This window comes from Nerophis lumbriciformis, linkage group LG05, assembly GCF_033978685.3.
Source record: "Nerophis lumbriciformis linkage group LG05, RoL_Nlum_v2.1, whole genome shotgun sequence".
Lineage (NCBI taxonomy): Eukaryota > Metazoa > Chordata > Actinopteri > Syngnathiformes > Syngnathidae > Nerophis > Nerophis lumbriciformis.
Genome location: NC_084552.2, coordinates 59442506 through 59452832, shown reverse-complemented (window position 1 = coordinate 59452832; position 10327 = coordinate 59442506). Strand labels below are relative to the sequence as shown.

Sequence of the window (10327 nt, the reverse complement as noted above, 5' to 3'; positions counted from 1 at the left end):
CAAGCCAAACTTAAATTCTAAAGTTAGCATGCATCAAGTAACAATCATATGACTATGAAGTGTACGCATGTAAATATATCTTAAAAAGTTAGCTTGCCAACATGTGTCAAGTACCAATTTATATGACTCAGGTGTACAGCTGCAAAATTGCTTAAAAAAAAAGTTAGCACACTAATGTTAATATGCTAGAATGTTAACTATAGCAGGCTAACAGGATGTGTCAATTACCAAGTCATATATGACTAGGTATGTCCCGATCCAGGTTTTTGCACTTCCGATCCGATACCGATATTGTTTTTGCACTTCCGATCCGATACCGATACTGACCGATACCGATACTGGCCTATCCAAGCATGTATTAAAGTTTAAAGTTATTTAGCCTACTTAGTTGTCAGAATCATGTTGAAAAGGGTTTTAGTACTCTTGATAACAACTAGCCAGCTGAATTAGGGGAGTTTGAATAATACACAATGGTTGGTAACAAGAAACTGACCTGTTTATTCAAGGATAAACACAAAATAGACAAAATGATACATGACAAACAGAAATGGCATCATTGAAACGAGGGCTGGGCAATATGGCCTTTTTTTAATATTGCGATATTTTAAGGCCATATTGCGATACACAATATATATCTCGATATTTTGCCTTAGCCTTGAATGAACACTTGATGCATATAATCACAGCAGTATGATGATTCTATGTGTTTTGATTGATTGATTGAGACTTTTATTAGTAGGTTGCACAGTGACGTACATATTCCGTACAATTGACCACTAAATGGTAACACCCCAATAAGTTTTTCAACTTGTTTAAGTCGGGGTCCACTTAAATTGATTCATGATACAGATATATACTATCAGATATATACTATCATCATAATACAGTCATCACACAAGATAATCACATTGAATTATTTACATTATTTATAATCCAGGGTGTGGAGGGTAAGTGTCAAAAAGACAGCCAAAAGAGTTTGATATGAGAATAAATCTAAAGTTAAAATATAGGGTAGAAATGCACCCATTTGCAGGAAATGTAGTCTTTATTTTCAAAATGTTCTTTCAAGGCTTGCATGTCTACATTAAAACATTCTTCTTCATACTGCATTAATATATGCTACTTTTAAACTTTCATGCAGAGAAGGAAATCACAACTAAAAAAAATCACTAATTTTTTCATACGATGTTGATCTGGAAATTTTTACCTCAGCATTTTGATGGTGTGGACGTGTGGCACCGAATGGAGATAAGCGTCTCGACAGACGTTACAATATTTGAACAATGATGACGAAAACTGTTTTCTCTGTCGTGTCCGTGTGTCGAAAATTGTTATGCGCTTATTTTTTTAAATATCAGCGGCCGATCCGATCCAAATATCGGATCGGGACATCCTATATATGACTGAGGAGTTTGGCTGCAAAATTGTCTTAAAAAAGTTTTAGCACACTAATGTTAGCATGCAAACAGTTAGCATGTGTCAAGTACCAAGTTATAGAAGTCTTAGGTTTTTGGCTGCAAAATTGGCTAAAAAGTTAGCATACTAATGTTAGTATGCTAGATTGTTAACATTAGCAGGCTAACAGTTAGGATGTGTCAAGTACCAAGTCATATATGACTGAGGTGTTTGGCTGAAAAATTGGCTAAAAAAGTTAGCACACTTATGTTAGCATGCAAACAGTTCGGGTGTTTCAAGTACCAAGTCGTATGACCCTAAAGTATTTGGCTAAAAAATTGGCTAAAAAATTGGCATATAAACAGTTAGCATGTGTCAAGTACCGACTTATGAGTCTTTGGCATTTGGCTGCAAAATTGGCTAAAAAAGTTAGCACGTTAAATGTTATGCTAGAATGTTAAAGTTAGCAGGCTAACAGTTAGAATATGTCAAGTACCAGGTCATATGACTCTGAGGTGTTCGGCTGCAAAACTGGCGAAAAAAAATAGCACATAAATGTTAGCATGGCTAGCATGTTAACTGTTAGCATGATTCAAGTACTAAGTTAAATGAGTGAGGTGTTCAACTGTAAAAATTAGCTGAAAAAGATAGCATGCTAATGTTATGAGTGTACCTGTGGCTGAGCCAATCAGAGGTCACGATACTGAACTGTGCGGTCTGATTGTTTTGGTCTTGCTATAGTAGTTGTTTTTTATTTTACTCCATTTAGCCATTTTTTTTGCTTGAAAATGCTTAAATTAGGGCAAAATTTCGCAGAAGATGCTTTGTTGGTGATAACACAAAGCGAAGATAAGGATGTTGTGTTCAGATAGTTTAACATATATTGATTGACCATTGTATTGGTTTTAAATAGAGATGTTCGATAATATCGGACTGCCGATATTATTTAAAATGTAATATCGGAAATGATCGGTATCGGTTTCAAAAAGTAAAATGTATGACTTTTTAAAACGCCGCTGTACGGAGTGGTACACGGACGTAGGGAGAAGTACAGAGCGCCAATAAACCTTAAAGGCACTTCCTTTTCGTGCCGGCCCAGTCACATAATATCTACGGCTTTTCACACACACAAGTGAATGCAAAGCATACTTGCTCAACAGCCATACAGGTCACATGGCCGTATAAACAACTTTAACACTGTTACAAATATGCGCCACACTGTGAACTCACACCAAACAAGAATGACAAACACATTTCGGGAGAACATCCGCACCGTAACACAACATAAACACAACAGAACAAATACCCAGAACCCCTTGCAGCGCTAACTCCTCCGGGACGCTACAATATACACCCCCCCGCTACCTCCACCCCCACCTTAACCCCGCCCACCTCAACCTCCTCATGCTCTGCTCTCTCTGGGAGAGCATGTCCCAAATTCCAAGCTGCTGTTTTGAGGCATGTTAAAAAAATAATGCACTTTGTGACTTCAATAATAATTAAAGCTGCAAGCAGCATTGGTCGGGCCCGCGTATTTGGCAGGTGCTAGTCCTAAGTGTCCCAATACTTTTGTATACTTGTAGTCTGAAGTGTCCCAAGACTTTTGTCTAGTGTACCTACCTTGTCTGCATTGTGTGGGCATGTTGGTGCTTCCTGCTTTTGAGCAGCCATCTTAAAAAAACAGCAGCGCAGCAGCATCAGTGCAGCGGGTCTTTGAAGGGTCATAAAATCAAAACCGGAGCAGGTATCACAACTCTATCGACAACTTTTAATCAGAAGGGTTCAATCTCTCTCCTGTGTTAGTTTGAAGGATATACAATTATGAAAACTAGGTCTAAGTCAAACCTACATACAGGTTTTTGTTTCATGTCTCTCCGATCTTCCTAGTGGGAGATATAGGCAGTCTAGTTTTTTTTTTCCTAGGGGGCGCTAGAGCGCAATTTTGAGTTTTGGGGTTCGGTTTTTTTAAAAAAAAGGTAATTTTCGCAGGCCCTGATGTGTGGGTCAAATATGGTGAGTTTTGAAGCATGTTAAGTGGGTCAAATTACAGTTTGTTGTGGCGGCGGAAGAATAAAGAATAATAAAACCTTACAAATACAATAGGTCCTTATGTCCCATTGTATAAGGACTCAATTTGGGAGTCCTTATACAATGGGCCATGCGGGCCCTAAATATGGCAGTGTCATGTTGGCATTTTTTTCCATAACTTAAGTTGATTTATTTTGGAAAACCTTGTTACATTGTTTAATGCATCCAGCGGGGCATCACAACAAAATTAGGCATAATAATGTGTTAATTCCACGACTGTATATATCGGTATCGGTTGATATCGGAATTAAGAGTTGGACAATATCGGAATATCGGATATTGTCAGAAAAACCATTATCGGATATCAATTTTCAATCTAGGCGGCCCTTGCTGTGAAATGTTTGGACCAAATTGGTCCCGGGGGCATTTTTTGCAAATCATCTATTTTATGCGCCTTGCTATATAGAGGGAGGATCATGGAATGTGTTAACTATAATACAAAACAATAAATTGAGAATCCAAAAAGTCTACTGGGGGGGCGTGGAATAATAATAGGATTCTTTGACAGAAAAGTTTTTTTAAGCCTGAACACGTGTTTTCCTTGTGTGTACAGTAGTTTGAGTTAATATCAAACACTTGGACATCATGGAAATGTTATTGAATATAACTACACTGGAACACCTTAAAGAGAGTTACACGTAACGTATTAACTGGCCAGAAAGTTAACGAGTGGCCAGACTGCGATGGCCAATCAGAGCGCTGGGATCGGTAGGCTTGTCAGTGGTGGTGACGTAATGAATGTTGATGGCGGTCTGTTTTCCACGCGCTAATAATGATGTCTCGTCAAGGTGGACTGGGTGCAGTGCGACGGCGGCTGCGACGAGTGGTTCCACCAGGTGTGCGTGGGCGTCTCCTGCGAGATGGCGGAGAACGAAGACTACATCTGCGAGGACTGCTCCCTCAAGGGGCCGAGGAGGAGGGGGGGAGGAGGAGGCGGCGGTGCGAAGGAGGAGGAGGAGGAGGACGAAGAGGAGGCGGTAGAGGAAAGCGTGGTGGTGCTGGCAACGCCGGCTCTCCTGTCGTCCGGCGGCGGCTCGTGGTCCCGCGCCGCAACCGTCGTCGCACATTTTAACGCGGCGAGCTCGTTGGAGCCCCAGCAGAGCAGTTAGCGCTAGGAGAGGCCTCAGAGACTCCATCCAGTATCCACCTGCAAGAGGGAACGGTTTTCAACTTCCTGCGTCATCAAACTCCAGCCTCCTTGGACTCGACTCGAGAAGAATCCACCAGCTCCGATACGAACTCGACAAGTTTAATCGAACGCAATACTGCAACCTTCCACACTCGTGTCAGTAGGACTCCTGCTTCAGAAATGGTTGTAATGTAGTGGAATTATTTATAATGTACATAGCTTGAAAGCAATTAAAATAATGGATTGTGGCTTTTTTTGTTTTCTCACCTTTTAATAAACTATTCCTAGTCAAACAAGTCTACCGAATACACCATGTTGTAGTTTCTGTTTATCTGTTTGTGTCGTGCAAAAAGGGTGTGAAGGGTAGAGGTGTATTGATTTCCAAAATGCGAAAAAATATTACAACTTAATTTTAAAAAAAAGTGTTATTTTTTTTTGTATTTTTCAGTAATTTCAATTTTTCCTCCATTATACATAAAATATTTTGTTTTATTTATTGATTTCTTTTTTTTTTTTTACAAATGATTAAAAATATATTTTTTTTGGTAATTTTCATACACTGTCCTACATTGTGCATAACAACTATATTTTTCAGTATTATAATAGTGTAACACATTTGATAGTAATCTATTAAATGTTAAGGAATATATATTTGTTTCCAAATTAAACATTTAAAAAAATGTTTTTCATGAATTTCCACACATTTTCTTATATTGCGCATAGAAAGTACAAACCCCGTTTCCATATGAGTTGGGAAATTGTGTTAGATGTAAATATTAACGGAATACAATGATTTGTAAATAATTTTTATAGTAGTATAACACATTTTATGGCAATTTATTTGAAATAATTTAAATTCTCCAAGTGTTTTTACAAATAATTATTAGAATATTTCATTAATTTTCACACATTTTCATACATTATATATTATATAAAGTGTATATTTATCAGTATAAGAGTAATATATTTGAAAAATGTTTTGAAATATATACACATTTTCTTATATTGCGCATAGAAAGTATTTTCAGTATAGTAGTATAACACATTTTATAGTAATTTATTTGAAATAATTTCAACTCTCCAGAAGTGTTTTTACAAATAATTATAATTTTTCATATATGTATATAATATATAAATATATATTTAAAACATGTTTTGAAAAATATAAAACATTTTTACCAATCAAACATTTTATAAAATATTTTTCATGTATTTTGACACATTTTCTTAGATTGTGCATATAAAGTACAAACCCCGTTTCCATATGAGTTGGGAAATTGTGTTAGATGTAAATATAAACGGAATACAATGATTTGCAAATCATTTTCAACCCATATTCAGTTGAATATGCTACAAAGACAACATATTTGATGTTCAAACTGATAAACATTTTTTTTTTTTGCAAACAATCATTAACTTTAGAATTTGATGTCAGCAACACGTGACAAAGAAGTTGGGAAAGGTGGAAATAAATACTGATAAAGTTGAGGAATGCTCATCAAACACTTATTTGGAACATCTCACAGGTGAACAGGCAAATTGGGAACAGGTGGGTGCCATGATTGGGTATAAAAGTAGATTCCATGAAATGGAAACAAACAAGGATGGGGCGAGGGTCACCACTTTGTCAACAAATGCGTGAGCAAATTGTTGAACAGTTTAAGAAAAACCTTTCTCAACCAGCTATTGCAAGGAATTTAGGGATTTCAACATCTACGCTCCGTAATATCATCAAAAGGTTCAGAGAATCTGGAGAAATCACTGCACGTAAGCAGCTAAGCCCGTGACCTTCGATCCCTAAAGCTGTACTGCATCAACAAGCGACATCAGTGTGTAAAGGATATCACCACATGGGCTCAGGAACACTTCAGAAACCCACTGTCAGTAACTACAGTTGGTCGCTACATCTGTAAGTGCAAGTTAAAACTCTCCTATGCAAGGCGAAAACCGTTTATCAACAACACCCAGAAACGCCGTCGGCTTCGCTGGGCCTGAGCTCATCTAAGATGTACTGATACAAAGTGGAAAAGTGTTCTGTGGTCTGACGAGTCCACATTTCAAATTGTTTTTGGAAACTGTGGACGTCGTGTCCTTCGGACCAAAGAGGAAAAGAACCATCCGGATTGTTATAGGATGGTATAACACATTTGTCTCTCTTTCTTTCTTTCTCTCTCTCTCTCTCTCTCTCTCTCTCTCTCTCTCTCTCTCTCTCTCTCTCTCTCTCTCTCTCTCTCTCTCTCTCTCTCTCTCTCTCTCTCTCACTCTTTTTCTTAAAATATTATATGTGTGTAACATTTAAAAATGTTTTAAATGATCTATTTATAACCTTTTTTTTAAATCAATGTTAAATTTGTAAACAATATTTTCATGTTGACCAAGTATTGTAAGTATGACACGTTTTGTATGAATATAATAATGTAAAATGTTTCAAATTACCTACATTTTTTTTTCAATGATACATTTTTCTAATCATTTTTTATAAATTTAATATAATAATAAAATACTATGTTAATTATTTAAAAATAGTTTCATCATAACACATTTTACAGTAATACAATATTTTAAAATCAACATGAAAAAAAATCATACATTTCCACACATTTTCTTGCATAAATAGTATCTTCTTTAGTACAACACATTTTATCAAAAAATATATCTAAAATGTTGAATTATCTATTTAAAAATTTAGTTTTTTGTTCCATTTTTTTTTTACAAATGGTAAAACATTTATTTCTTTTTTTTCCCAGTAATTTCTCTATGTTTCTTATATTAATCTTGTATAAAAGCAAAAAAATTTATAATATTAGTACTATATATTTGCAGTAAGTGTTTTTGTACAAACTATGAAAAATGTCATTACTTTTTCAGCACTTTACATATATTTTCATATATTTACAAAAAAGGCTCTGTTTTTAGGTACAATAATAGTCCAATATAGTAATAAAATACTTTTTTTTTGGACAAACTGATAAAAACCCCCAGACATTTTTAAGCATTCATAATACTATAAATATTGTATTCAAGTATTAATAACATTATATATTATTTGGAAATATTTTCATGTTGACCAAGTATTGTAAAGAATATAATAATTTAAAATGTTTTAAATTACCTAAAGTTTTTTTTTTCAAACGATACATTTTCCAAATTATTTTTCATAAATTTAATATAATAATAAAATACCATCGTAATTATTTAAAAATAGTTTCATGTTGATAAAGTATTATAACACATTCTACAGCAATACAATATTTTAAAATGTTTCAAATGATCTATTTCTAATTATTATTTTTTTTGTACAAATCAACAACAAAAAAATCATACATTTCCACACATTTTCTTGCATTAATAGTATTGTCTTCACTATAATATTAGTACAACACATTTTATAAGAATATATCTAAAATGTTGAATTATTTATTTAAAAACATTTTTTTATCCTTTCTTTTTTTTTTTTTTTTTTACAAATAGCCAAGCTTTTATAATATTTTTCCCAGTAATTTCCATATGTTTCTTATATTAGTCTTAAAACAGCAAAACATATATAATATTAGTACTATATATTTGCAGTAGGTGTTTTTGTACAAATTACGAAAAATGTCATTATTTTTTCAGCACTTTACATATATTTTCATATATTTACAAAAAAGACTGTTTTTAGGTACAATAATAGTCCAATACAGTAATAAAATACTTTTTTTTTTGACAAACTGATAAAAAAAACCAGACATTTTTAAGCATTCATAATACTATAAATATTGTAGTCAAGTATTAATAACATTATATATTATTTAGAAATATTTTCATGTTGACCAAGTATTGTAATGAATATAATAATTTAAAATGTTTTAAATTACCTAAAGTTTTTTTTTTCAAACGATACATTTTCCAAATTATTTTTCATAAATTGAATATAATAATAAAATACCATCGTAATTATTTAAAAATAGTTTCATGTTGATAAAGTATTATAACACATTCTACAGTAATACAATATTTTAAAATGTTTCAAATGATCTATTTCTAATTGTTGTTTTTTTTTGTACAAATAAACATAAAAAAAGCATACATTTCCACACATGTTCTTGCATTAATAGTATTATCTTCACTATAATATTAGTACAACACATTTTATAAGAATATATCTAAAATGTTGAATTATTTATTTAAAAACATTTTTTTATCCTTTCTTTTTTTTTTTTTTTTTTACAAATAGCCAAACTTTTATAATATTTTTCCCAGTAATTTCCATATGTTTCTTATATTAGTCTTAAAACAGCAAAACATATATAATATTAGTACTATATATTTGCAGTAGGTGTTTTTGTACAAATTATGAAAAATTGCATTATTTTTTCAGCACTTTACATATATTTTCATATATTTACAAAAAAAGCTCTGTTTTTAGGTACAATAATAGTCCAATATAGTAATAAAATACTTTTTTTTGGACAAACTGATAAAAACCCCCAGACATTTTTAAGCATTCATAATACTATAAATATTGTAGTCAAGTATTAATAACATTATATATTATTTAGAAATATTTTCATGTTGACAAAGTATTGTAATGAATATAATAATTTAAATGTTTTAAATTACCTAAAGTTTTTTTTTTTCAAACGATACATTTTCCAAATTATTTTTCATAAATTCTATATAATAATAAAATACCATTGTAATTATTTAAAAATAGTTTCATGTTGATAAAGTATTATAACACATTCTACAGCAATACAATATTTTAAAATGTTTCAAACTATCTATTTCTAATTGTTATTTTTTTTTTGTACAAATCAACATTAAAAAAAAATCATACATTTCCACACATTTTCTTGCATTAATTGTATTATCTTCACTATAATATAAGTACAACACATTTTATAAGAATATATCTAAAATGTTGAATTATCTATTTAAAAACATTTTTTTATCGTTTTGTTTTTTTGTTTTTTTTTTACAAATAGCCAAACTTTTATAATATTTTTCCCAGTAATTTCCATGTTTCTTATATTAGTCTTAAAACAGCAAAACATATATAATATTAGTACTATATATTTGCAGTAGGTGTTTTTGTACAAATTATGAAAAAATGCATTATTTTTTCAGCACTTTACATATATTTTCATATATTTACAAAAAAAGCTCTGTTTTTAGGTACAATAATAGTCCAATATAGTAATAAAATACTTTTTTTTGACAAACTGATAAAAAAACCCAGACATTTTTAAGCATTCATAATAATATAAATATTGTAGTCAAGTATTAATAACATTATATATTATTTAGAAATATTTTCATGTTGACAAAGTATTGTAATGAATATAATAATTTAAATGTTTTAAATTACCTAAAGTTTTTTTTTTCAAACGATACATTTTCCAAATTATTTTTCATAAATTCAATATAATAATAAAATACCATTGTAATTATTCAAAAATAGTTTCATGTTGATAAAGTATTATAACACATTCTACAGCAATACAATATTTTAAAATGTTTCAAATTATCTATTTCTAATTGTTATTTTTTTTTGTACAAATCAACATTAAAAAAAAATCATACATTTCCACACATTTTCTTGCATTAATTGTATTATCTTCACTATAATATAAGTACAACACATTTTATAAGAATATATCTAAAATGTTGAAATATCTATTTAAAAACATTTTTTTATCGTTTTTTTTTTTTTTTTTTTTTTTTTACAAATAG

General features: G+C 31.4%; 1 protein-coding gene across 1 annotated transcript in view; it reads left to right on the top strand.

Annotated features, from left to right (window-relative positions):
- Window positions 1–4922, top strand: part of kdm5a (lysine demethylase 5A) — a 41593-nt gene extending 36671 nt beyond the window's left edge. The window contains exon 29 of the mRNA XM_061959805.2: window positions 4272–4922. Coding sequence (XP_061815789.2) covers window positions 4272–4592 — 321 coding nt within the window. The 3' untranslated portion in view covers window positions 4593–4922. The remainder of the gene's footprint in view (window positions 1–4271) is intronic.
- The last annotated feature ends 5405 nt before the right edge of the window (window positions 4923–10327 follow it).